This window comes from Lynx canadensis, chromosome F1 (genome assembly GCF_007474595.2).
Source record: "Lynx canadensis isolate LIC74 chromosome F1, mLynCan4.pri.v2, whole genome shotgun sequence".
Classification (NCBI taxonomy): Eukaryota; Metazoa; Chordata; class Mammalia; order Carnivora; family Felidae; genus Lynx; species Lynx canadensis.
The window spans coordinates 43,453,464-43,480,940 of record NC_044319.2 but is presented as its reverse complement, the minus strand read 5'-3'; the positions used below and the strand labels follow the sequence as shown (position 1 = coordinate 43,480,940).

The 27,477-nt window shown below is 57.7% G+C and overlaps 1 protein-coding gene across 1 annotated transcript in view; it reads right to left on the bottom strand.

Annotated features, from left to right (window-relative positions):
* Window positions 1-4,259: 4,259 nt before the first annotated feature.
* CDK18 (cyclin dependent kinase 18) overlaps window positions 4,260-27,477 on the bottom strand; it is a 69,799-nt gene continuing 46,581 nt past the window's right edge. Inside the window, exons 5-22 of the mRNA XM_032591709.1 lie at window positions 26,994-27,049; window positions 25,447-25,568; window positions 17,015-17,182; window positions 12,273-12,422; window positions 11,948-12,087; window positions 11,226-11,351; window positions 10,346-10,402; window positions 9,424-9,538; window positions 9,140-9,234; window positions 8,855-8,917; window positions 7,845-7,968; window positions 7,623-7,743; window positions 6,756-6,853; window positions 6,422-6,527; window positions 6,253-6,295; window positions 5,500-5,590; window positions 5,106-5,183; window positions 4,260-4,351 (exon numbers count right to left, since the gene is read on the bottom strand). Of these exons, the coding sequence (XP_032447600.1) occupies window positions 4,317-4,351; window positions 5,106-5,183; window positions 5,500-5,590; window positions 6,253-6,295; window positions 6,422-6,527; window positions 6,756-6,853; window positions 7,623-7,743; window positions 7,845-7,968; window positions 8,855-8,917; window positions 9,140-9,234; window positions 9,424-9,538; window positions 10,346-10,402; window positions 11,226-11,351; window positions 11,948-12,087; window positions 12,273-12,422; window positions 17,015-17,182; window positions 25,447-25,568; window positions 26,994-27,049 (1,788 nt within the window). The 3' untranslated portion in view covers window positions 4,260-4,316. The remainder of the gene's footprint in view (window positions 4,352-5,105; window positions 5,184-5,499; window positions 5,591-6,252; window positions 6,296-6,421; window positions 6,528-6,755; window positions 6,854-7,622; window positions 7,744-7,844; window positions 7,969-8,854; window positions 8,918-9,139; window positions 9,235-9,423; window positions 9,539-10,345; window positions 10,403-11,225; window positions 11,352-11,947; window positions 12,088-12,272; window positions 12,423-17,014; window positions 17,183-25,446; window positions 25,569-26,993; window positions 27,050-27,477) is intronic.

The window sequence follows — 27,477 nt, the reverse complement described above, 5'->3', positions numbered from 1 at the left end:
TCTGTCCTGACCCTGCTCAATTTTGTCCTGTCACACTTCTGACCCCTGGATGTACCATGTGTGTATCTGGGTGACATCTTTCTAAGCTCTTTGACAGCAGGGACATGGAAGTTCTTTCACTGCCCCATCCTCAGGGCCCAACATAGCGCCTGGCACTCAATGAGCACTTGACAAGAAGGTGTATGGAGACACCTTCTCCGTCAGCAGGCCTCAGCCCCTGGAAGGTGAGGGAGCCCCATGCACCTCGGTGTCCTGGGCCCAGCGACCGATTCATGGTGTGAGGATTTGCTCTGGAGACAGAAGGGCTCATGAGTGCTGGGAGGCCTCAAGATGGAAGCAGGGGTCCAAATGGACAGAGGTGGAAAGATGGGCCACAAGGGCGCTGCTTCAAGGAAGACAAGGAGGTCTGGCGACGGCGCTGACCCTCAGCGGGTCCAAGCAGCAGAGCAGGGCAAAGGGAGTGGCGGCCTGGGGGACTGGACCAGACTGGAGGGGCAGGGTGACTGGGAGCCCACAGGAAGGGAAGGTGGGGCTGCGGAGAGCCAGCCCCAGGTCCCACCCCACCCCTACAGCCATCCACAACTAGGACCTTTTGTCAGGCAGCTGCAAACTACAAACGCCCAGCAGAGTGGGCATGGCGAAGGGAGAGGTCAGTCGAGACCCCGGGATCCCTGACCTACTCCAGGAGCAGATGGCACAGTGGTACCAGGGGGGATATGACTTGCTAAGGGGTGCTTTTGCCCAGGGCTCCAGTGAAACGGGCAGGCTCCTGAGCCCTAAGGTATAAGGACATGATGGCGGGGGTGTCCAGGAAACACGTGCCTGTGTTGTTTAGCCTGGTCGCTAGAGAGCCAGGTGATGGCGCCTGACGCCCTCTGCCCCTACAGCTCATAACCAGACTCACCGGGCCCTCCAGCTGCCTTCTCCGGAAGCACTTCTGCACTGAAAGGTTTGGAGCGCTAACTACATACGAAGCCTGGTGCGAACCTGTCGCTGGGGGCCCCAGGCTTTCTTGGGCAGCTCAGAGTCCCTTGATGCCCCCCCCATAGACCTCCAACATACCCCCCCGCCCATGTGAGCCTCCACAACAGACAGAACAGCTGTCCCCCCCAGGAACTCTTAAAGGGGCAGGCCCCTCTGTGAACTGGTGGCCATCGCTGCCTGCCCACAACGGTGGTCTCGCGAGGTGCTCCAGCAAAGCAGCGGCAGCCTGGAGTCCTGCCTTGTGTTGACTCCCCTGGCTCCGAGGGCCCCGCACTGTCCACACCTCCTTCTCTCTGCTCCTTTCCCTCCTTGAAGACCAATGGCTGGTATGGCCGACAGACCTGGGATTCTTATTTGCTTGATGACTCTGGGGAAGACAGTTAACTTCACTGTCCTCACCTGCAGAGCAGGGAGAGCGACGGGCTGTTGTGAGGGGTCGGTGAGATGCTTCCGCACGTGCTTGGCACGTAGTAGGGAGTCTCATCAATATCAGGTCTGGGCTCTTTCCAAACTCAGCTTTTTGTTTTGTTTTTGTTTTTTGGTGTGTGTGTGTGTGTGTGTGTGTGTGTGTGTGTTTGTGTGTGTTTGAGAGAGAGAGAGCTCACTGAAGGGGCAGAGACAGAGAGAGAGAGGGAGAGAGTGAATCCCAAGCAGGCTCCGTGCTGTGAGTACAGAGCCCAATTCAGGGCTAGATCTCACAACAGTAAGACCATGACCTGAGCGGAAACTAAGAGTCGGACCCTTAACCGACTGAGCCACCCAGGTGACCCCCCACTCAGCTTAAAAAGTCTGACTTGGGGGGCACCAGGATGGCTCAGTCAGTTGAGTGTCCGACTCTTGATTTCAGCTCAGGTCATGATCCCAGGGTCGTGGGATCAAGCCCTCTGTTGCTTAGCATGGAGCCTGCTTAAGAGTCTCTCTCTCTCCCCCTCTGCCCCTCTCCCTGGCTCATGGTCTCATATTCATATATTCATATATGAATATATGAATTCCCACCACTACATCTCCCAACAAGCACTAACTGTCCTATAGTTTGGTGACCGGCTGCCTGAAAAGGGTGAGGAAGTCCAGGGGGCAGAAGTGGTGCTGGGCTGAGAACCAAGCCCTGGTCTGCCGCTTACTTTCATGACCTTGGAAGACATCACCCAACCTGAGCATTAGCTTCCTTCTCTGAAAGCAGCCACGCCAAGGATGTCAGCGGATTGGAAAGTGGTTATGGCTGGCTATGAGGCCACTGGACACGGAAAGTCAGGAGGTGCGGTTTGGGGCTGGCCTTCTCCGAGTGCTCTTGGGAGAACAAGCCTGGACGCTGACTTGGAAGACAGAGCAGAATGCTGGGAACTTTGGAAGATCTGTGTGCAAGAAGGTTGTGTGTACCCGAGGTGAGGGGCGGTCTGGGCAGCACAAGGTGGATTCAGGGTTTGTGGACACTGCTGCTGGGCTGGAGGACAGAGGTGCTCACCCTCGTTCTGTGCCCTGGCCTTGGCCATTCCCCAGGTCAACCCTCTCTTAAACCTCCCTCCTTCCCTCCCAATTAGTCAGGAAGCTGTTCAGTTGGAGGAGCAGGAGGGTCAGCTACAGCAGCCGGCACTCCTCCCCGGGACTCCCTCTCTGGCTGGCTCCACCCCTCCAGCCACCACCCTGGGCAGAGGCCTCCTCCACTCCACCCCACAACACCCAGAGCTGACTTCCGGCCCTGGAGGTGGCAGCATCCGGAATCCAGCAGGAAGGGTGCAGGGAACCCCGCCCGAGCCCAGGGTGGGCTCAGAGATCCACACAAACCAAACTCTCTGTCCACTTTATATATATATACATCTACAAGCACGCCCCAGCCGCACTCACGAGGCCTGGAGAAGGGCCTTCAGTCGTCCATCTTTGGCATCAATCTGTCAAAATCAGCTTTTCGGTACAGACTGCTCGCTCCTTTCTGTACAACATGAATTAAATATATTATCTGTCTTTGTGCTGAGTCACAGGACATTCACAGTACAGTGGGGGAGGAAGGGAGGGACTTGTGGGGAGGCCAAGACCCTCCAGGGCTGCCCCTCAGGCTGAGGGGTCCGGCTGGGCAGGGGTCTTGTGTAGCAAGGCCGGGCCTGGCCTCCTCTTGGCCTTGCCATTCGAGATTCAGCCAAGTGTTGAGGAGACCTTGGGGATACAACAGGCGTGCTCTGAAGGGGTGGTGAGGGCGCCTTCTTTGGGGCTGCGGCCCCTCATACTCCCAGCCTCTCAGGATCAAAGCCTGTGCGTTCTATCCCACCTTCCTCCACCTCAGACCGTGGCATTTACACCCTACCCTCTGGGGAGAGGGGTGGGCAGAGGTATGGGGAGGCTGGTGCCAGGATTGGGTGGAGCATGGATAGGGACACAGGGGTGGGAAGGAGGGAACGGGGTGGGGGGGGGAGGGGCTGTGCTAGCCCCAAGGAGCCGAGGCCGGCCTGGCACCAGTGTCAGGGTGACCTTGCATATCTGCGTGTCACCCCCAGGACCCTGGCCCAGGGCCGGCTGATCAGCGCCCGGGCTCGATAAGCAGGAACCGCTCTCAGGAAAGGGTGGACAGGCAGGAGCTTGGGTCAGAGCTCCAAGGGCAGTGAGTGCTCTGCCACCTGCCAATTTAAGGCAATCCCGTTCAGACCAGGAAGAGGGGTGGGAGCCAGCTGAGGTGACAGAGTGAAGCTGGTGGTACCAGGCCACCTCTGGACTCAGCTGGACTCCAGCAGCATATGGGGCCTCTGGCCAGGAGAGGGGATGGGAACATGATGAGGGTGTGGAGAAGGGGGGGTGGGCTGCTATTCTCTCTGTTGCTCCAGGGACACCCTCCCTTCGAGTGGGGGGGGTGGGCTTTGGCACACACATTGGCACGCAGGACTCCAGGGTCCTAGACAAGGTGCCGTGCAGCTTCCTGCTCTCAGAGGGGAAGAGGGTGAGTGAAGTGTGGGCAGGGGTGGGGGGGGGCACGGTGCTGCCCATGTCCTGGGCACGGTGCTCAGTCTGGCCCCTGGAGTCTCCCGCCTGTGTGGGTCCCACGCTGGTGCCCGAGCACTTCAGGGTGAGACAGGGTCTGAGGTCCCTCCCCGCCCCCTCGTCTCCTCCTAGGACAGCGGCTCCCGCCCCGGCTCCAGGGCCGGTGACAGACGGTGTGGTGTGTAGGTGAAGGCTGCAGGGGAGGCATGTGGGAAGCAGGAAGAGGAAACAGCCGTGGCCAGAGGTCTTCTGGGCCATCCATCAGCCCTTGCTCCTCAGTCCTGCTGGGGCCACACAGGCCCCGTCCTGCCTGTGGTTGTGCTCACTGTGACCTCTTGTCTCTCGGGCCGCAGCAGGGGGGTCACGGCTCAGAAGATGCTCTGCCTCCGGCTCTTCCCTCGTCCTGGACAACAGAGGGGAGAGGTGGGGCTGCAGAGAGGGGCCTGGGCAGAAGGGGGCCTGAGATCGGGAGGGACGGCCGTGCTCCGGTGCCACTCTGACAGAGCCAGCAAAAGTATGGTCTCAGAAGCCAGCAGGTCCTGGGTTCAAATCCCATCTCTGTTACTTACTAGCCGCATGAAACTGTGACTTCACCTCCCCTATGCCTCAGATTCAGTGATTATGGGATTATTCAGCATTAATAGTACCTACTTCAGGGCACCTGGCTGGCTCAGTTGGGAGAGCCTGTGATGCTTGATCTTGGGGTCGTGAGTTTGAGCCCCACGCTGGGTGTAGAGATTACTTAAGAAAATATATATACACACACACGAGCACCAGCTATAAGGGGTGTTTTAGGATGGACTGGAATAACGCACCTGTCACCCCCTCAGCTGTCCTAGAGACATGGTACGGAGGTGACAGTATTCAGAGTGTGAATGTACCAGAGAGAGCACGCACCTTCATCAGGGCTTTGTCAGTGCTGTGTCTGGGGTGGGAGTTGACAAGGGACACCCTGGAGGAGGAAGCCTGGGCAGGAGATAGGGAAGCCAGCCCCTTCCCCGCTCCCCACGGGCTCCCCGAAGGAAGGCCCATGTTGCGGAGGCCATGCTGATCTCCCCGCTGCAGGAGGGGCTGGTGGGCCCCATCTCTGTTCTTCCGGAGGGAGGAGCAGCCTGCCTGGTCTACTCCAATAAGGGGAGTGGTGGGGGAGCCCCTACCTGGCTGCTGAAAGGCCAGGCCCCGGTAGCCCGGGTCCTTCTGGAGCTGAATCTCCTTCAGGGAGAAGATGGAGGCAGCTGTGACGAGGGAGGGAAAAGGCAGGGAGAGAGCTGGGTAGGGGCGACCTGCTCCTGGAGCCCATGGCCCCCCACACCTCCTGGCTGGGGAGCCCCTTCATTCAGGACTGGGCCTTTCAGGCGGTGTCTTAGATCCCAGTTTCTCCCCTTAGTGTCGGACGAGAACCCAGGGAAGAGAAGCCCCGGGCCCAAGGCTGCTCGGCTAGACTGGGACCTGGGGCCTCTTTGCTCCAGCTCTTCCGCCCACACCTACTGCCCCTTCTTTGGTTCCGGGGCGACCCTGGTTCCCCTCCCCCAGCCTCCCCCAGACACTCACTATCTTCGAGCTGGTGCACACGCTCCCCCAGAGACCGGAAGTAGGGGTGGCTCAGGGCAGCCTCTGCTGACATGCGACTCTTGGATTCATACTGAAAGGCAGAGGGTAGGCTATTGGGCCCTGGCTGGGGACTCTGGGCACCCCTCTGGGTAATGCAGCTACTGCACTAAATTAGGTGGCCAGGATGCGAGGGGCCGCAGTCTAACCCAGGAGCCCCCGGGGTCAGCCGCCAGCCTCCAACTCCAAGCCAGTCCTAGGTCTCCACTCTTAGGGTCTCCAACTACCAAGAGAAAGACAGAAACGGGACTTCCAGAGAGTGACCTCCTCTTGGGATGGAAACACAGACGCTAAAGCAACCATGACCACAACATCAATAATAGAAATATTAACATGGGATACCACCAACTACCCTTCACCGCGTATTTACTTCACGACAGGTCGCATACTGTGTTCCATGATCTCAATTTGTCCTCGTGACCATCTTCAAAACTACGAATTATTAATTCCTCTTTGCAGTTGAGGAAAAGGAAGCCCAGAAAAGTTCTAGAACTTGCCCATGGCTACACTGCTAGTAGGTGGGTCTGAACTGAGGTTCGAGTTCAGAGCACGCCCACTCCCAAGTCCCTCTGGGGCCTGGGTTGGGGCGACAGGGTGGAAGATGGGGGAGACGCCTGAGCTCTGGCGGAGGGCCCACGTGGGGCACGGGGGTTCGGCGCTATTTGGCTGCCTGGGCCCGGCCAGGCGCACACTCACCAGGAGGAGGCTGGTCAGGAGGTGGATGCCTTCGGTGTCCAACCTGCACGAGAACGGAGCGGGCACAAGCCTGATCTGGGTGGGGTGTGTGTGTGTGTGTGTGTGGCCACCTCCAGAAGGGACAGCCGGGACCACGAGCAGGCCAGGAGGTGTGGGGAGGCACGGCTACCTGGGAGCGTGACTGATGAGCGGCTGGGGGAGGTATCGTGGGAAGTTGTAGGCTCTGAACTCCGACAGGGCCAGCACACCGGGCCACGTCTCTTCCGTAGGGGTCCCTGGGGAGACGAGAGGGGGTGGGAAGGGCATGGTGAGGGGCCAGGGCCAAGGGCGGCTTGGAAAGGTGCAACGAAGGAGGCGGGGGCAGAGAATGGCCGAGGCCACAGGGGTGGCCGCCCGGTTGAGAGCGAGGGGGAGCCCCTCTTCCCAGTCCCTTTAGGCGCCTGGGCTGGACAGAGTCCTGGCGCCCCCTGGTGGCGAGAGGGAGGGAGCGGCCGGAGACTGACCGAGGAGTCGGAAGATGAGGTGTAGTTCCTCCTTGACCGTGGAGCCGGGGAAGAGGGGCCTCCCCGTGGCCATCTCGTAGTGGATGCAGCCCACGCCCCTGCGGGGAGCAATGGGCAGGGGCGGCGTCAGGCTGGGCCTCCTCGCACCTGCCCTTCCTAGGGCTGCTCCACCAGGGCACCAAGGATGCCCTGCCTGCCACGGTGGCTCGAATGGTCATGGCTCTGGGGTGGGCGGCCCGGGACACTGGAGGCTGGCACAGCCCAATCCGCCACCGTGGCCTCTCTCTGGGGCTTCTCTCGGCTCTCCCCTCACGCTGTGGAGTTTGCGGCTGCACCCATGTGGCATCCTTAAGCAGTGCTGTCTCAAGCTTTGTCCACGTGTGCCCCCACCGGAAGAGGAAAGTCCATAAATCCACTCTCCTGGGGAACCCCTGGCACAGAGCACAGTGGCCATTCATCGGAAACCTGTGTTTTAGCTTTAAAACTGGGCTGATTTTTCATTCGACCCCAAATCATACGCGTGTTAATTTTCCCACAAAAACAATATATCCTTTCTGAAATTTTCAGTAGAACCGATGCTTGGGGGAGATTCCTCACGTTTACTCTGGAAGGCCTCCCGTACCCTCTGGTCACCTCCTGGGGGTCCCTGGGGGCATGTTGCAGAAGCATAGCCTCGGAGGGTCTGTTTAGAGCCAGGGGAACCCCGGGGTAGTCCAGACTTAGTTTTCCGTATCCAGCTACTTCAGCAGGATGTCACATGGCTTCTAGTCAAAGGTTAGGCAGTTCTTTGCAGAGGGACTTGAGGCCGCAAAAGGGAATGTGGGGGTGTGAATCCCCCCTCACCTTGGCCCCACGGCACTCACTCACCACATATCGATGGGGGTGGAGTACTCTGTGGACCCCAACAGCACATCGGGGGGCCTGTACCACAGGGTCACCACCTCATTGGAGTAGGTCTTCGTGGGCACCGACTTGGCCCGCGCCAGGCCTGGGGACAGACATGTCACTGAATCTCCCTCCCCCACAGCCCCCGCCTCCCGAGGACACCGTGCCGGATCCCCCCTCGCCCTGCCGGGCCGTGGCCCTCACCGAAGTCAGCCAGCTTCAGCTCCCCCCTCTCGCTAATGAGCAGGTTCTGCGGTTTCAGGTCCCGGTGCAGGATCTTGCGGTGGTGGCAGTAGGCGAGGCCCCGGAGCAGCTGGAACATGAAAATCTGCGGGAGGAGGGGAAGCGGACGGTGAGTGAAGGACACAGCGTGTCCCACGTGGGAGACCCTGCGTCTCTGCCCCACGGCTCGGATGGGGATGGGGCAGGGACGGAGGGGCAGCGAGGTGTCTGGAGAAGAGCAACCTCGTGTTCTACCCACGCTGCTCCCCATCCTGGGCTCCGTCCGTCCCATCCACAGAGGAGGGCATCAGGTGTGCTGGAGGCCAGAGAGTTCTCTGGCCTGGGAGCTGGGGGTGGGGGGGTGGGGCACGAAGGGCCAGGAAGGGCCTGGGCGGGGAGGTGTGCCCTTGATTCTTTAACAACGACCAGAAGAGGTCACTCATCCTTTTACGCTTCTCCAGAAGCCTCCCTTTATCCATACACTCATTTGACGGATGGGAAAGTAGTGCTCGGAGCTGGCGGGGGGATTCTATGTCAACAGCTAGATGGTGGTAGAGGGTGTGTGTCTGCACTGGTGGGGTAGAGAAGGGTGCTTACCCCGAATGGCAGTGACCTTGCACACCCTCATACATTTGAAATTTTTTTTTAACGTTCATTTATTTATTTTTTGAGAGAAAGAGACAGAACGTGACGGGGAAAGGGACAGAGAGAGGGAGACACAGAATTGGAAGCAGGCTCCAGGCTCCAAGCTGTCAGCACAGAGCCTGATGCGGGGCTTGAACCCACGGGCCGTGAGATCATGACCTGAGCTGAAGTCGGACGCTCAACCGACTGAGCCACCCAGGCGCCCCAACCCTCATACACTTGAAGGTCCGAGCAACCTCAGCAGCTGGGCCCCTATTGGTGAGCGTGGGTTCCCACGCTGGGCTTGAAAACAGGTGGGTGCCAAGATAGGGTATCAGAGGGGAGGTGGCCCTCCTTGAGGCCCTCACCTTGACATTGTGCATGCTCATGAGGTTTCCACAGTGGTCCAGATACTGCTTCAGGTCGCTGTCCTGGAACACAGAGCCTGGCTCAGCCCTGACTTGTCCTGATCCCCGGCCGGAAACTCCTCCCTGGGCAGAGCCCAAGCTCGAGCTGCCCTTTAAGCCCCCCTGGCCCACTCCCGCATGGGAGCATCTGAGAACCTGGTTCTAGAACAAGGCCTGGGCTGCCCCCTCCCGCTGTCCCCACCCCTACCACTGAAAGGAGAAGCTGCTAGCCCCAGCCCAACTCACCAGGTACTCAAACACCAGGGTGAGAGACCGCTCCGTGTGGATGAGGTCATGCAGCGTCACAATATTGGCATGCTTTAGATTCTTCAGAAGAGACACTGTGGGGTGACAGGCCCACCTGGGTCCCTGGGGCCCCACAAACCCCTCATTCCCTCTCTTCCTGCGATCAGCCTCGGGAGCCCCCCCCCCAGCAATGACCCTCTGTCCCCAAGCTCCCACTGGGGATCAGGTCAATGAAGCCCTCCTCCCAGGAGCCCCCAGGAGCGCAGGACCCTAGGACGTTGTACCCTCTCGGATGGCGGTGCAAGGCGCCCCCTCCTCATGCTCCAGCCGGATCTCCTTCAGGGCCACGAGGTTCTCTGTCAGTTTGCTGCGCCCCTTGAAGACTGTGGCATAGGTACCCTGGGGACAAGAACCCCAGCTGCACCAGCCACACTCAGGGCCCACAGTCCTCTGTCCAGCACCCTCCCCCTCGTGCCTCCGCTTGGGCTGGGCCCTTCGTCCTTCTTCTCCTTTCACTGCTATTCTCTGTTTCCTCCGAGGGCCACCTCTCTATGACTTTCTCCCTCCCTCCTCCCTGTTCAGGATGCACTGTCCTCCCCCGAGGCCCCCAGTAGGCGAGGTGCCCTTCTATTCTAACACCAGTTTTGCCCTTCCTCGTGTCGACGTTTACAGGTCGGTCTCCTCTTTGGGTTCCGGGAGGGAGAGGGCTGTGTCTGTAGACCTCCGCCCACCCCAAGGCTCTGACACCAAGAGTGGTAACAGAAACTGCGGACGGCACCCAGTGCTTACCGTGTGCCGGGCACTAAGTGTGCACACGAGCTTATTATAGTAACCTGTTCCGGCCTCACAACCCTAGGCGGCAGAGCAATTGCATCTCCATTTCCAGAGGAAGAAACTAAGGCAGAGAGAGGTCATACGACTGGCCAAGGCGACAGAGCTAGCAAATGCTAGAGCAGGGATTTGAATCCAGAGAAGTACTTTCAGGCAAAAAAAAAAAAAAAAAAAAGGGCTGGATTATGCCCAGAGCCCACGGACCACTGTGTCCTCAATGTCCTCCAGGACCTGGGCCCCCCTCAATGCCTGCAAAAGGCTGGGCCAGACTGGCCGCCCAAAATGGTACGCCTCTGTGGGGCAGGGGCAATGAGAAGGCAGGGAGGGCAAGGAAGATGCTGACCCTGCTCTTGAGCGTCCTGCCCAGTCTCTTACCTCCCCCAGTTTGTCCAGTTTCACGTATGTTTCCAGTTTCCCAAAGCCGATATCTGACTGAGAGGGAGAGACACAGGGTCTTGTGAGCTTCAAGGCCCCAGTAGCCCCACATACATGACACCCCCCCAACCAGCCTCTGGGAGGGAAGGGAATGAGACCCCCATTGGTGAGAGGGAAGAACAGAGGCTAGCGGGGATGAGGGCAGCCACAAATCCTGCCTCTTGGCCTCTCCCCTCTATCCCTGTGATAAAGGAAGGAGCCTTGGAAGTAAGAGTTCCCTCCGCCCCTGGCAGTGGAGGGTGTGGAGCCAGGGCTGGGGCACATGGGACTGCCACACACCTTCTCACTGTCTGTCTCCGCCTTGCTCGGATGACCAGCTCCCCCTGGGCAGGAACTGTGCCTTTCAGGACCCAGTTCAGAACCCGCCTCCCCGGCAGCCTCTCTCATCGGCATACCTTCTCTAGCTCAGTGGTACCCGACCCTTAACAACAAGATTCCTGGACCCCACCACCCGGAGTCTGATTCTGTAGGTATCTGGAGCAGGGACCAGAGTCCATGTTTTTTGCAAGATGCTCCCAAGGAAATCTGATAAGCGTCCGCGACTGGAAAGCACGGGCCAGCTGGTCTATGGATCTCACCCCAGTGGAGATCCTGGGGCCCAGAGAGGGCTGGGGGCTCAGCCCCAGGCCCGGCGGGACTCCTCTAGGGAAGGGATGTTGACCAAGTACAAGGTTTGTGAGTCTCCTGAGGCCAGCAGGTGGCGCTGGAGGCCCACAGACTACTGCAGGCCTCAGCTGGGACCCTCAAAACGAGGACTGATGTATCCAAGTTGGGGAGAGGATGGTCCACCCTGGTGACCTCTGACCCTTTTAGGACTCACCAGGGATGCTCGGCGGGACATGCGGCTGAGCGGTTTGGGCAGGTCTGGACTCTCCAGCTGTAGCTTCTGCAGGAATTCCTGGGGCAGGCGGATGTCCATGGGCAGAGAGAGCCTCTTACTGATGTCCTACGTGGCCGGGATGAGACAGGGACACTAGCATTTGCTCCAGGTTACCTCGTGCTGTGGGACCCTTGCCTTTTCCCCAGGGCCCAGCTTTCCTGTACAACAACCCCAGCAGGGCCAAACCATGGACTGTGGCCCCAGGCTCACAGCTGCTTCAAAGATGTGCTCAGAGACATATGTGAACACACAGGGGTTGCTGTGTGACCTTAGGAGGTCCCTTCCTCTCTCTGGGCTGCAGTATAACCATCTACGGAATGAGGTTCCTACAGACGCTGTGATTCTGTAAGCCTGTTTTTCATTTACTTGGGCACATGCATACGGGTCACAAGAACAATAGTCAAATTGTCCAGCCCTTGCCATGTACCGGGACTGTTCTATGCACTTGGTATATATTAACTTGCCTAATCTCCACGATGGCCATTTTGACACAAGGAGACTGGTATGCAGTGCTTGAGAAACTTGCTCAAGGTCGCAGAGCTGAATAGTGGCGGAGCTGGGATTTGAACCCATGAAGTCTGGCTCCCACGCAACCACCCTCCTTGGGCATACGTTGTAGACGCGTCTGTCACCTGCACAGGGCAGAGCCCTGGGCCCCTCACCTCCATGGAGAAGCGGCGCTGATTCTGCCGCCGGTACTGCATGCCCGGGGACAGCTGCCCAGGGTCCTCCCCGCTGTCTGTCGGGGAGAAGGTGCTGGATGCCGGCTGGGGGTCTCTGCCGAGAGGACTGAGCTGCAGGTCTGAGAGCAGAGGCATGAGTCGCCAACCCCGGCCCTCTGCCCCGGAGGGAGGGGAGGGGTGGGGAGGGGAGTCTGCTGCCCCACCTCTGTCCTTCCCCAGCAGTGAGGGCGTGGTCAGGACGGGCCAGGAGGGGCCGTGGGGGAGCATCAAGGATGGGGCGGGGGTGGGGGGGCAGACACCTCACCCTCATTGCGCCGGTTGTGGAGCTGGTTGAACTGCTCTGTGAACTCGGTCAAGGACTCCTCGATGGTCTCTGTGCGGGGCACGGATAAGGAAAGACGACGCTTAAAGTTCTTCATCTTGTTCATGGTCAGCAGGGACCAGGCAGCAGGGCCTAAGACGGGAGAGGGGAGAAGGGCAGGTGAGGACACGGCACCGGGTCCGTGCTGACACCAGATGTGAATTCTGGGTCTTGGTCTCCGTCTGCCCCTCGAGCTCTGGGGCCCTGCATCCAGAAGCTGGGGTTGCATCTTCTTAACCAAAGTTCGAGCCCCCAGAGGGGAGGACCTAGCAGCCCTCTTCTTCCCTGTGAATCTCGTTCCCCCAGGATCCCCTGCCCCCGGGGGGAGACGGTCACACCATGAATCAATCAGTATAGCAAAGTACTGCTCATAATAGCCGCACGATGTGCCAGCAGGACCCTGGGGGCCTCACCGGGGCCAGATGGTAACCTTTTAGCTGCTGGAGGTCTAGAAGGTTCTCAAAAGAGGCCTCGAGTGGCAGCAAGGGGACCAGAACTCGGTGACGCTCAGGCCAAATAGCTCTTTACCAACTTGTATGTGAGAGCCTGAGTATGCGAACAGCCAGTAAGCCTTACTGATTGACGCCCACAAGCTGAACATCAGCTCTGCCTACAGCTTTGTGACAGAATCTGGCCCCAACTCCCATTTCATCGTGCTACTGACACCTGGAGGTCCCTCTCTGGCTTGTCCTAGGTCCCTGGGAGACAGGAGAAAAGAAGGAAGGGACAAGGGAGGGGACAGATGCATCTGAGCGGGCCCGGCCCCATCTCTCCAGCTGGAGGGAGGTCAGGAGCAGCTGAAGGTCTCAGGGGAAACACAGAAGTTTGCCGGAAAAAAGAGGGCCCCAGGGACAGGAGGCTGGGCTCGTCCCTCGCCAGAGCCCCGAGGGCGGCAGGGTGTCCACTGCAGAGAACACAATGGGGGAAGAGGGTGGGCTGCTAGGCTCACCCCCAAGGCCCCTGTCCCAACCAGAAAGGGCTCCCTCCTTGTGGCTCCCCAGCCCTCCTGCCCTCTGAGTGAGGGGACACCCCCAGCCACCCAGTAAGACTGCTTCTTCCTACAGACACTTTCTTCTCTATCCTGCCCTGAAAACCAGAGCGGGGCTGGCCCACCTCGCTTCCCCCAAATCACCCCCTCCCTGCTCTCCTCCATGATTTCATAAGCTCTCGGTGTGGCTGCCCTCATCCCGCTCTGCCCACACCTCCCTCAGCTGCAGGGGGACTGGGAGGCCTCACAAGGGCCCCACTGACGCCTGCCAAGAAGACACCCAGGGCCAGTCCTGTGATGGGAGGGGGGCACCCTGCACAGCTTTTACCCAGCTTTTACCCAAGCACCAGGCACAGCCCATCCCCAGGGGATGCTCTCCGGCCGTCACTAGCCAGTACCCCGTTGCCGAGGCAACCAGACCCCTCCGGAATCCTCCCGGTTTAAGGGATTATGGGTCAGTAACATGTTTGCTTTGCTTAATGATCATCCTCTGTCCTCAGCCAGCCTGGAAAGGGTCCCTTCCCTGGGCCTGCTGGCTCCTGGCTGCCCCCAAATGCACCTGAGTCGTGGCCCTGCAGCAACCCTGAGCCCAGAGACTGGGGGTGGCCAGGCCCTCTTTCCTCAGGCCGGCAGGTCTCAGCGTAGAGGTCTCAGGTCTGCACTGCCTACCGAGCCCATCTCTGTCAGCGGGTCCTGGAGGCTCGCTTAGTTCAGTGAGGACTGAGCAAATGAGGACTGAGCACCTACTGTGTCCAGGCATTGTGCTAAGGCACAGGGGTCACGATGGCGAGTAAAGTGCGGCCTGTGTTCTCAAGGAACTCGGGCTGGTGACACCTTTGATGAGAAGGTATCAGAAGCTCTTCTACCAGCTTCCTTGGCAAAGCCCAGCAGGCTTGGACTTTCCCGTTCTCCATCCCTAAGCTCATTCCTGCCAGCCAACCTCAGCCGCTCCTCCATGGCTCTGCCATCTCGGGCCTGCCTTCTGCTTTTTAAACAAAAAAATTTGTTTTGATGTTTATTTACTTTTTTTGAGAGAGAGACAGAGACAGAGCGTGAGCAGGGGAGGGGCGGGGAGACAGGGAGACACAGGATCCGAAGCAGGCTCCAGGCTCCGAGCTGTCAGCACAGAGCCCGATGAGGGGCTCAAACCCACGAACTGCGAGATCATGACCTGAGCCGAAGTCGGACGCTCAACCGACTGAGCCACCCAGGTGCCCCGACAAGACTAATGTTTAAAAATCAACGTCAAAAGCTCATTCTGATTAGTTTACAAAGAATAACATTAAGGACGGACCAATGTATTTTCTAATCACATACGTTCTATTAAAATCTGTCATCATAGAATAAATGCACAAAGGAATTTAGTCCATTGAGGCAGAGCTAAACTCCGTATTTTAACCCAGATTCTTACACTTTCTAGGTTATCAACACATTAACACAAAACTATAGTGCAAAATTTTAAGGATCCGAACAAAGAATTTATCTTAGTTTTAAGGCAAGTCAGAAAAATTTTCAGTTGAGCAGCACAAGATTTATCAACCTTAATAAAAATTTAAGTAACGCACATATGAAATACAACATAAAAAGACTACTTTTTCATGGCATTAACAGTTTTCTGTCAGTATGATGTCCTTAAGACACCCGCACAAAGTGGCAGAACTGGGCACACCATAATCATCGTAAGTCCCCATCTATAAATTTAAAAACAAGCAGTTACTATATGTGAGTCCCTCAGTGGAGTCCAATGACCACTCACTGATGGGTGTCTATCAGGAAAGGTTTTGGTTTTTTGTTTATTTATTTTTGAGACAGAGAGAGACAGCACAAGAGGGCAAAGGGCAGAGAGAGAGGGAGACACAGGATCCGAAGCAGGCTCCAGGCTCCGAGCTGTCAGCACAGAGCCCGACGCGGGGCTCGAACCCACGAAGCGTGAGATCATGACCTGAACCGAAGTCGATGCTCAACCGACGGAGCCCCCCCGGGCGCCCCTGGTGCCTTCTGTAGGACTCACAGACGGGAAGCTCCCAGAGGGCAGCCACCCCACTTCACGCTGTAGTGGCAGCCAGCTGAGGGCGAGGGGGTGTCCCGCGATAGAAGTTTCGTGATAGCGGCGGCATATGGGTTCCGGGGACAAGAAGATCTAGACGCGTCCTACCTGTGGCCTCCCATTCCCAAGCAGGACAGGAGAGCGGAGATGTCCCCACCGTACAGGTCCATTGTTTACCAAGCGGGCTGAACATTAGCAGCACCAAGGGAGTATTTTTAAAAACTCAGATTCCTGGGTCTCACCCTCAGAGTCTGGAATGGAGAATGGGGACTGGGAAAACGAATTTTTTTTTTTTTTTTTTTTTAAGAAGCATCCCCAGTGCTCTGGACACGGAGCCATGGTGAAAAGCATCCGATGTCCAGGTAAGGGATGGTAGTTCACCCCGGTTTCCAGCTTCTGTCCTGATGGGGAATCCTCAGAGCTGGGAAGGTGCAGGAGGGCAGAAGGAAGGCATGCCGAGTAAAGCAGCAGACCCCCCACCCCTCCCTGCCAACCACCACCGCACAGAAGGGAGAGGAATGTCTGCCCTGTAGACTGATGCCCCAGGCTTGGTCATCGTTATCCTAGGGCCTCGCGGCAGTGGAGGGGGGGCAGTCACTTGGCTCCTTGAGGTCTGAGCTCTGCCAAGAGGGACTAGTCACGCCCCCTCCTAAAAACAGGGCTCCCCCATAAAGCCGTCCTGCAGTCTGGGATTTATGGGATGGCATGCTGGGTTTGTGTTCAGGAATCCACCAGTAGCTGCCATAAATCTTATGCCCTTGCTCTTGTCTGTAGGGAAGGGGGGCTCATTAAAGGCCTTCGGGGAGGGAGGCCCCCAATTTCTGCAAGACTCGCACCTGCTCCTGCTCTCCCCTCACTTCAGTTAGGAGCCAGGAGCCACCGGCTTGGGTCTAGGGTGGGGTGGAGGGTGGGGTGGGAGCTGGAAGGAGGGTGAAGCAGAGGACGGCTTCTCAAGCAGGAATGCAGGGCCACGCGATGCGGAGGGACGGGGACCGGCTGTTCTCCACCCACTCGGGACCCAGAGGAAGTGATTGTCACTGTAGCAGGAGGGATAGAGGGCAGATGTAACGATGGACTTTCTGATGGTGACAGTGGAGCAGGCGGCAGGGGTGGTGGCCACAGCAGAGAGTGGACGTCTCTCTCTGCTGGGGACAATCGGGGCATTGAGCCGGACAGGGTCTTGGGTGTGACAGGGCAGACGGAGTGGTGAATGGTTAGCTGTTCCCCAGCTCAAGACATAAGATGGCTCTGTCGCTTTTCCCTTGAGAGAATCGGCTCTTCAGATTTGGGGGTCAAGGGGGAAGGGAGACAGGAAAAAGGCCTGTCACCTTGGTGCTGTCTGCCCCTCACCCCCATCTGGGGACAGAAGGGCTCAGTGTGACCCAGCCTGCGGCCGGCCCAAGGCCGGGCACAGTGTGGCCTTTGTCCCTGGGCCAGGGAGCCATCTGGGGCTGCCTTCGTGCAACTGGTGCCAGGGGAGGGAGGATGGGCGTGGGGGATGCTGGCCTGGCTGGGCTGTCTGGGGGGGGGGCATGTCGAAGCAGAAGGGCCCCCCTCAGGAACTGTGGGGTAGACCCTCCACAAGCAGATGCCCAACTAGGCCTTCCCTCCTGCACCCCCTGCCAGGGAAGCCTAAAGCTCTCAGCCTACCTGCTGTCACTTCCTCCCGGGCACACACCGGCCAGCCCGGAGCTTCCTGCTGGGGCCAGAGAAGCGGGCAGCACAGGAGGAACTGGCCGGGAGGAAACCGACACTTGCCCAGAGGCCACCATGCACCCAGTGATGAAGGGCTGAACTTCTGGAATGTCAGCCGCAGCACTTACAGATCCACCACGGCAACCCCCTTGCTGGCCCAGGCAGGGAGGACGCTGAGGCTCCAAGATGAGAGCTGACTTGCTCAAAATCATGCGGCAGCTTCCTGGTCATTGCCGAGCGCACAGACTCCGTAACCACACGGCTCCTTGCTTCTCTTAAGGGGAGCTCTCCCCGCCCCACCCCTCCCTATGGACGAGGCTGTGAGTGCTGTTTCCTGTTCCGGGTCTCTCCCACCCCCGCCCCGAATTAAAAACCAAATTCAAATCCTGGTGTTACATTAGCAGGGCTGGATGGTGGCACTGATGTTCTATGATCTCTTTTGGCTTTGGTTCTGGTCCTTCATTTGACAAGTATCTATTGAACAGCTACTACATGCCATGCCCTGTTGTAGACCCTGAGAATCCATTTATGAAAGAAACAGACATAGTTCCTGCCCTCATGGTACTTATATTTTAATGGTGGGGAGCAGCAGACAAGCAAACAAATACATAAATGCACAGGATGTTAGATGGCGACAAGTGCAATGAAGGAAAACGAAGTAGCAAAGAAGGATGGGGTGTGGGGGTGGGGTGTTGCAACCTGAAACAGGGTGGTCAGGAAGGTCTCCATGGGGAAGCGACGCCTTAGGAAGAATTCCAAGAAGGTGAAGGCGAGGGAGTTAGTCATGCCGAACCTGGGGGGGGAGCAGATCAGTGCGGAACAGGAGGTGCAAAGGTCCTGAGGCAGAAGTGTTAGTGTGCTCTAGGAACAGCAGTGTGGTTGCAGAGGAGGCCATGGACGAGCACGGAGCAGATGGTGTTGGTCCCCACAGGGAACAGGAAGGTTCTGGCAGATGACTGACATGATCCCACTTAGATTTTAACAGGGTACCTCTGGCTGCTGTGTTGAGAACAGACCGTATGGGCAAGGAAGGAAGCGGGGAGCCTAGTCAGGAGGCTCCTGTAGAGATCCAGGTGACAGATGGTGGTGGCTGAGACCAGCGTGGGAGCAGTGGAAGTGGTTGGCTTCTGGATACATCTTGCAGGTGGAGCCAAAGGGATTTACGGACGGATTTGTACAGGGGGTGACAGAAGGGAGTCAAGCGGGACCCTGAAGGGCTCTGGCTGGAGCACGTGGAAGGATGGGGTGGCCATCGGTGCAGGTGAGCAAAGCTGGGATGGAGGTTCTGGAGGGAAGCCCAGGAACTGGGTTTGGGGCAAGTGTTGATGTCCAGTGGGCACCTGTGTGCAGGCACGGAGCACCCGGACACGGTGCAGCCCGCACAAGGAAGACACTAGGAGATGTCAGCTCTTCTCTAGTCTTCTCTCAAGCCCCTGCTAAGATGCAAGGATGTGCCGGAAGAGAGGCCCCAGATCAAGCTCATCAGACACGTCCCTCGCACACCTCTTTACAGCCTGTGAAGGGCTCTGAGACCCCGGATGGAAGAGGGGCAGGAGGCAGGAGCCCGCCAGCTATCTACAGGCCTGAATCCCCTGACAAAGAGGGACAGGCCAGGCAGGCAGGGTCCACCCCCTCCCCCCACCCCTGCTCAGACTGATACAACTCTCCAAAGCCACGCAGGGCAGAGGACCCCGGTCCTCAGAGGGGAGAAAGCTCCCCACAGCAGGCCAGGCCGGTCCACAGGCCCTTTGCACAGGTAGTCCGGACACAGCCTGCTGCCCCCGACCCCAGGACAGCCTCTCCCAGCCCCCCCCCCGCCTACCACCTGCCGGGCCCTTATCAGGAAGCTATGGAGGCAGAGAAGGAGGTTGGCAGAGCATCCAGGGAAGCTGGGTAGGAACGTCCACCTCACGGAAGTGAGACTAACGTGGAAGGTAGGGGTCAGCTCCATCCCTTAGCCTCCAGGGAGCCAGGCTTTGAGATTCCTCTCAGCAAACCCTTCCGAGAAGCCCTTTGCCTTCTCCCTAAATAAAGCCCCAATCTGCAGCCTGCACCCAAGGTCCTTCGATCCAGCCCCCTTGCTCCCCGGCTTTGCTCTCCCCGCTCCCCACAACCCTAGCTCGGCTCCAGCACCTGTACCCCCTGCACACGGTTCAGGCCTGGGGTCTTCCAAGGCTTCCCCGAACCCCCAGGGCCACCGGGCGGCCCTGTGATGGACACAGTCCCAGAACGCGCATAATCTCCCAGGGCCACGGTGAGGACTTTTCAAGTGCCTCTCCCACAAGGGTGCTCTGCTCTCTCTGCCCGGTGCCGGTGACATACAGCAGACAGGCACGTGGTGAGCACCTACTGGGTTCCAGGAACAAGTCAGATGCTTCTCCCAGCCCCTCTTCTGGTTTCGTCCCGTTTTCTTTTCTTTTTTAGATCCCTGTCTCCGTGGTCCCGGGGGCAGGGCTCCAAGGACAGAACTCCCAACTGCCCACTTTCTGGAGCCCAGAGGGTCTGAGCCTCAGTCTCAAAGGCTGCCCACTGGCCAGGATCCTCAGGGCACCCTCTGCTGCTCGCTCCCTGCCCCCAATCCCGGTCACTCGGCCGCTTTGGGCGGGTTTCAAAAGAACAAGAGGCCACGGCCGAGCAAGTTTGCAGCCGTCATGAGCTGGGACTTCAGAGACATGCCCTGTTCCCAGTGAGAAGCGTGCCTCAGGGAGCCCTGCAGATATTACCTGTTCTGCCCTCCTCTGGCTGCCCCTGCCCTGCACAGCGTGGGGCTTCGGTTTCTCCGGCCTGTGACAAACCTCAGGCCCGCCAGTCACCCCACGGCTGCCTGAAGTTGCTGCCACAGCAGAAGCCCCGGAGCCCCCATCACGGACCTCACCCCCGCCCCAGCTCCGGCCTGGATGGGAGGCTGGGAGCCTGGCGCGTTCTGGGTGGCCAGCCTCGAGGAGGACAGATAGGCTCACAGCTGCCCTGCCAGTGAACAGACGCTGCCCGCAGCCTCTGTTTGGAATGCAGGAAGCAGGCGGGGAAGGCCTTCCGGGAGCCAGCAGAGCTGACCCGCAGGAAGCATGGTCAGGAGGTGAAGTGTCTGGGGCTCAGGGGGGCCTCTGCTCTCTGGACAGATGCACCATTTACCCCTGCAGGGTCCCACCTGATGGAAGTGTCCTAGAGTGAGGGCCACATGCTGTCCAGGCCTGCTCTCCGAAATTCTCTGCCGCTCGGAGTATGGAAGAAACCCCAGCTCTCCCACCTACCAGCACCGTGACCTGGGAAGACCCCCCCATGCCTCAGTTTCCTTGTCCGCTAAGTGGAGAGAATACCTAATCCCCGATCCAACTGCCAAGAAGCTGCCAGACTTAACTTTCTTGGCTACTTTCTGACAATATCACTCTCCTCTTTAAAATCCTTCAAAATAACATTGCCCTCAGACAAAAGTCCAAACTCCAGGGCCCAGCCAACTAGGCCTCTTGTGTTTTGATCTGTCTCCTTCTGGAGTCTCGGCTCTCACCCCTCTCTGGAGGGTTATGGAGTTAACCCCCCATATGGAGGGTTGGTAAGACTGCTTCTAAACTCCAGTGTTGCTTTCCCTGGAAAGTCACATGTGCCCGCACCTCCTTCCTTTAGGTAAAATGGGATGCTTCCTCCTTGTCGCTCCCATTCCAGCCTGTGAACATCTGTCCCTAGACCGTGATGTCCTTCGGGACAAGAGCAGGGGCTCTGTGAGCTGTTTTCCCAGCATCTTACACAGGGTAAGGAACCTACAAGGTGCTCAGTCCGTGTTCGTGGAGTGAATGAGACCATCGGGCCACTGCACCCCAATGGCCTGTTTCAAGCTCTTCCCTCTGCAGCTATAATGGGGACGAGGCCCATTGTCCTCCCTCCACCCCCCAAGGTCCCCTTGAACCTCCAGGGTGCTCTCTCTGTGTGAGGCATATGTGATTCTCTTCCTACATCCAGCCCAGCCAAGGCCCTGATTCTAAGTGGTTCTTCTCATCAGGCCAGCTCTACTCTAAGCAGGTAGGCCTCGAGCACAATGGGGGTGAGCCTGGCCCTGCCCTCCTTCTGGGCACACCAAAGCGAGCCCTCCGGCCCAGTCAACCAGCCCTAGTCCCCCGGGACGTCGCTCCTCCTTGGTTCTCCTGACTCTCAGTGGGAACTGGAACACGGGCAGGACTGGTGGGCCAGGGACTAGGGAAAGCCAGGGAAACGCTCACATCTTCAAGGCCTGACAGAGGCGCAGACTCTTCCACAAGGCCCTCCGCGACGGTCCTCCCTTCTCCTCCAACCGGAAAGCCCACTGGCCCCAGCCTGTGGCATGCCAGCTGTCCCCAAGCAGAGCACTTGGCACCCTGTACTGTTCCTGTTCACCTGTCTGCTTCTCCAGTTTGCCTGTGAGTTGTTAGGGCAAGGACTGGGTCTGACTCGTCATTACACCCCCAGGGCCTGGCACTGAGCGAGCCCTCAAACGATCAGTGAGGGAGTACCTGGAAGGTGTGACTTCTGAGTTCTAGGGGCTGTTCAGAGACAAGAGAACAGCCAGGAACAGCCAGGAGACTGTCCGTTGCTCACTGGCCTCGAGGCCTCAGCTGTAACCGAACCTTCCTTCTCTAGCCCTCCACTGATGGCAGTGGTGGGGGCCAGGGGGCCACTGAGGCATGGGGGGAAGCTGCCTGCCCCACGACAACTCCCTCAGTGAGGTCTGCAGAGGTCTCTACTTGGGCTGATGACCCACCATGATGGCTAGACTGGTGATGGAGAAAGTCCTAAGGGGGGGGGGGGTCCAACCAAACACCATCCATTGGGGCCTACAGGGCTTGTGGGGAAGGGGGGATGACAGGGCCTGGGCCCTCCTCATGGGTTCCCATCCCTCAGGGGCAGACTCCCAGTGCCTCACAGATCAGGTGCATTATCCGGGATCAGACCTTGACCTTGACCCCTCCTGACCCCCTGCCTGCCCACTTCTAGCCCCTCTGTGTGGGCCCCACACCAACCCTGCTGATATTCACTCTCTGTTGCTCTCTTCGGCTTCTTACGGTTCAAGGAATGGAGGCTCATGTATCATCTTCTCGTATTTTCTTTTCGACCCTTTTTGAGACCCAGCTAAGTCTAGTCTGCAATCTTTAGGGAGGCTCTGAATTTGCAAGTGATACGATGGGACAAGGTGCCCTTCTGCCAGTTCTAGTCCTGGCAGAACATCCCAGACCAGAGGCTACAGCAAGGGGCAGTGTAGGCAAGACCTGTCCCCACATTGTCCTGCTTCGAGACCGGGCCCGCCTCCCCTGCCAGGTGAGAAGCCGCTCCTTTCAGCAGGCTCCATTAAAGACCCTCAAGGATGGGGCGCCTGGGTGGCTCAGTCGGTTGAGCATCCAACTTCGGCTCAGGTCATGATCTCACGGTTTGTGGGTTCGAGCCCTGCGTCGGGCTCTGTGCTGACAGCTCGGAGCCTGGAGCCTGCTTCTGATTCTGTGTCTCCCTCTCTCTCTGCCCCTCCCCTGCTCATGCTCTGTCTCTCAAAAATAAATAAATGTAAATAAAATAAAATAAAGACCCTTAAGGAAGGTCCCTCAGCCACCTAGCCCAGCATTTTCATTTTTTTGTTGTTTTTGTTTTGTTTTTTAGATTTAATTTTTAAGCAATCTCTATACTCAACATGGGGCTTGAACACACAACCCTGAGATCGAGAGTTGCATGCTCCACCGACTGGGCCAGGCGGCCCCAGTCTAGTGTTTTCAAAATCCCAAGGTCTGGAACCTTTTCTTCAGTCCCAAAGGAAACAGTTCACACCTGTGTCCTCTGCATTTGCTGAAGTTTAGAGGCCGGTGCCCACCAGCTTCCACACGATAAAAAGGAGGAGAAATAACTATCAAGTTCACCCACCCTGTCCCTCATCCACGGAAGAAGCCCAGCTTTCATGGTGGTCTGTCACGGGATCTTTGTTAACATCAAGTGCTAGCATCCCTGGGGACCTCTCAGTCTCAGGAGCAGGGAGGGCAGGAGGGGAGGCTTTCCCAGCATCTCTCAACTCTGTTCCTATTTATATTCCACTCCCAGTCGCACCCGTCCCCCCCCCCCCCCAGTCTGGCCCACATTCCAACAGGACCCCCGGCCAATATTTCCCAACCTTTAGGGCAAGCTGGCCTCCTCACATTCAGCAGGGCTTCCCTCCCACCAGGCTGGGCCCAGGCAGCCCCCTCCGCTCAGACCTCCTCCCACCCCTCCCCCCTTCCAAGGCGCCCTCCGAACATCTCACAGTTGTTCAGCTTATCCTCTAAATGCCCCCATCAGTGGCCCCTGCTGCCTGGAGCTCAGGCTCCCCCACTGGTTTCTCCTCCTCACTCGCTCCTTCCACAAGTACCTGCTCCGGGCCAGGCACAGTCCCAGGCTCCACGCCCCATCTTCCCCTCCCTCAGCCTCCCGGCTCTCCTCCTGCTTCTCTCTGCCCCTTGCGTCTGTCAGATTCACTTCCTCTACCTGTCCCTCAGTGCCCGGGCTCCTCTGGCCCTCTGTTCTTCCCCTCCACACACTTTCCTGGTGACCTCATGCTCTCCCGTGGTGGAAACCACCAGCCATGTGCTGATGACTCCCAGACCCACAGCTCCGGCCCCAGCAAGCCCCGGAGCCTCAGTGCTACCTGTAGATCTTACGACCTGCCGGGCCACCGCCGGCTGGATGTCCCCCCACCAGGGTCTGAAATACTAGAATAAACCTCACTGGGCCCGGATGTAGCAAATAGTTTGAGATGTGTTGTTCAGTGGAAAGGGCAGATGTGTACCACTGGTAAAGCTGTGTGTGTGCTAGATAGGCACGTGTCATACGTATACACTTACACGTGTGGACTTGTAAATACGAACACTAGATACAGTCCAGAAAGATGCAGGTTAAAATGCTAACGGGAGCGAGCTCAGGGTGGCAGAATGGGGGTGATTGTCGCATCTTCTTTTTGCTTATTCGCATCTTCCAATACTTCCACAATGGCCATTCATTGCTTATGTTAAAAGAAGTAACACTTCTTTTTAAATAAAAAGAAAAGTATTTTTAGATTGAGATTCCGAAACTGTTTAGTGCAAGCCTTGGGAGGGCTATAATTATCTGGAACAGGGATTGGCCAACTTTTTCTGTAAAAGGCCAGAGAGTCAATATTTTAAGCTTTGGGGGTCATATGGTCTCTGCGGCAGTCACACAACCCTCCCCCCCCCCGCCTTGTAGAAAAGTATCCAGAGATGGGGCGCCTGGGTGGCTCAGTCGGTTAAGCGTCCGACTTCAGCTCAGGTCATGATCTCACGGTTCGTGGGTGCGAGCCCCGCATCGGGCTCTGTGCTGACAACTCAGAGCCTGGAGCCTGCTTCAGATTCTGTGTCTCCCTCTCTCTCTCTGCCCCTCCCTTGGCTTGCGATCTGTCTCTCTCAAAAATAAATGTACATTTAAAAAAAAAGTTTTTTTTAAATACCCAGAGACCAGATGTAACCAAGTGAGTGTGGCTGCATTCCAGTAAACTTTGACTCGTGGACAGTAAAACTTGAATTTTATATAAGTCTCCATGTCTTCAAATATTATTTTCTTCTTCTGACTCTTCCCCAACCATTTAAAACCGTAGAAACCATTCTTAGCTCACGTGCCATACTGCAACAGGCTGGACCCGGCCGAGAGCCAAGTCCCTTGTCCCCGAGCATCCAGTGCCTGTGTGACACTTGAATCCAGCACCCCCTGCTTTGAGAGGTTTTTTTTCCCTCATTATCTGACTGTGGGGAGGCCTTCCAGGGTTTCCTGGTTCATCTGAGCCGTGGCAGGGACCAGGTCCGCAGGCCTCCACTGGGGAAGCCCCTGTCCGTGCTCCAGAGTTTAAAAGAACGGCAGAGAGAGTGTCCCTCCTGGAGTCTCAGAGTACAGCTCACCTGATCAGCACGACTGGCAAAAGCTGGAACCACAAACCAGCAGTCTTGCATGGAGCTTTAGAAATCCCTTGATCTGTGCCCTCATTTTTCAGGCGAAGGCAAGACTCAGGGGAATGGGCTGCCCAAGACCACTCAGGCTGAAGAGGCCGAGCTGAGACCAGAACTGAGGGCCTGTGACTGTAAGTGCAATGCCCTTTTTGCTCCCTCAGGGACTGCAAGGACCTGCCCAGAGATAGCTCTCTCCGCACAGGGCAATATCACCTAGACAATCATCAGCCCACCCAAGGACCCGCTTGCCTAAGGAAGAAGCCATGTCAGGTATGGCCTCAGCCCAGAACACGGCACCCAGCCTAGCCACAGTGGAGGGTACTGCCCGCTGGGCTCCGTGCCAGGAACAGGGAGGGGCTCTGGGACCCCTCGTCTGGCCTCATCCCAGAGGTGCTCTGGAGACCCAGCACTGCTGACGTTACGAGGGATACCCTCCGGCACAGGACCTACCTCCTACCTGCTTCCAGGCACCGAACCCTGCCACGGACACGGGGAAGGACCCAAACCGGTCACCCAGCAAGGGTCTCCTCTGCTGGATGGCTGGGGCCAGGGGAGAGAAGCAGCCCCGGTTCCTGAAGGGACCCCCAGAGGCAAGAAAGGGTGGGTTTCTTTAGGGAGGCAAGATGTAAGGACAGAAACCATTCTGGAGTTCTGCTGGAACTTACCACGATAACAATAAAAATGCAGAAGGTGCCTGGAATGAGGGAGGGTAGAAATGGCTTAGGAATACTGCCCTTCTGGATTTGAGGCCTAAGCCCTGGTTTCTACAGGGGCCATGCAGAGGCCAGGCTACCGAGAACTGCTACGTGTGTCCCAGTGACTCCGCTGGCCACCGCTCCTCGATGACGACACGAGGTGAGGCAAAAAGCTAGGAGTGCTGTGGCCACGACCCCACGGACATCCTCGTAACCACACGAAGTAATACTGCGACTCTCCCCGTTTTCTAAATGAGGAAACTGAACCTTGGGTGAACAAGTCCCTTCACCTAGACCCACCGCTCACTGAACAGCAGGGGCAGGATTTGAACGAACCTCAAAGTCTGTAAAGTGCCCCCACCCATGCAGGACATTAGACGGGCACTTGTAAAGAATGAGTGAAGGCATCAGCCATTACGGAGTCCTCTTGTCTGTCCCCCGGCCCCCCCTAATTCCAGGGAAGACCTGAACGTCGGGAGGTGCGGTGGCAGCACAGGGTGAACCATCCGCGGTTCCAAGAAAGAGGCTCTCACCACCGTCCCTTCAAAAGTTCTGGCCAGTGTCTCCGCCACCAGGGTGCCCTGTCTCAGCGGGGACACTCATGCCTGCAGGGAGCTTCAGGACCCTTTTTGGTTGTAAGCTAAACCTCTTCCTTGCCTGCCCACCCCTCCCCCTCTGCAGACGAAACTGGGAAGATTTCAGAAGCAGATGGGCTCTCCTTCAGACAGGAGTTCTGGCTGAGATGCGCCTACAGCTTTCCTTCTTCCTTCATCTGCTGCCGCACCACTGGCCAGCTCCTGCCGGGCCCGGCCCCCAGCTCTGGGGCGACCCCCGGGACCCCAGCCCCCTGCCCCAACGGCCAGAAGCCCAGCCTCAGCGCTGGGTTCTGTGGGTGTGCACGCCGCTGTGGGGACCAGGACGAGACAAGGCTAACCATGGCGTGTTCCCACCCCCTGGAAATGGCAGAGTGCCCACTCGGCAGCTCACGCCAGGAGGGCAAAGGCAAAGGGTCCAGGGTGGGGGAGAGAAGGGGTTAGGGCAGGACACAGGGCTAGAGAAGAGAAATGTGACTTGTTCCCAACGAGGTAAAGCTGATCAGGTGAGTTTGGACCCAGGCCAGCCACTCCCTCATGGACAACAGAGCCAAACAGAGACCGTAATTAATTAAGTAGTGAGCAAGGGTCTCCTTACCCCAGGAAATGGGGGGCCCCGCCAGAGGCCTGTCAGAGCAGGAGGCTGTTGGTTTTCCAGCTTCCGGTGCCCCCCTCACTCATGCTGGGAACTAGAGGGCGGAGTCCCTACCACACAGACTCCCGGTCCCCTCCTGGCAGGTTTCCATCCAACCCTTCTTTCCCAACCTGAAAGAGCAGAAACGATGTGCAGGGCCCAGCCTGCTGGAATTAGGAAAGCCTGCCTCAGTCTCTACCCCAGAGCCAGGCATGGTGTGATAACTAGGAAATTTCCTTCCCAAATTACCTTCCACGGTACAGCTAGCAGTCATTTAACATCTGCTGCGTGCCAGGCACTAGGAGTTGTTGTATTTAACTCATGCGACAATCCTCCTTACGATGAGCCCCATTTCACAGATGAGGACACTGAGGCTGAGAGAAGCTCAGGAGTTTGCTGGGGAGAGGGGAGTCCACAGCTTGTATGTTTTGAAGCCAGAGTCCAACAAGACCCTGGGTTTGCCCTCCCGTGTAGGTCTCAAACTCAGGGAGGAAAGGAATCGGGAGGGATAGACGGACATGCCAGACAAAAATCCCAGACAGGGTGACCCCCGAAAGAA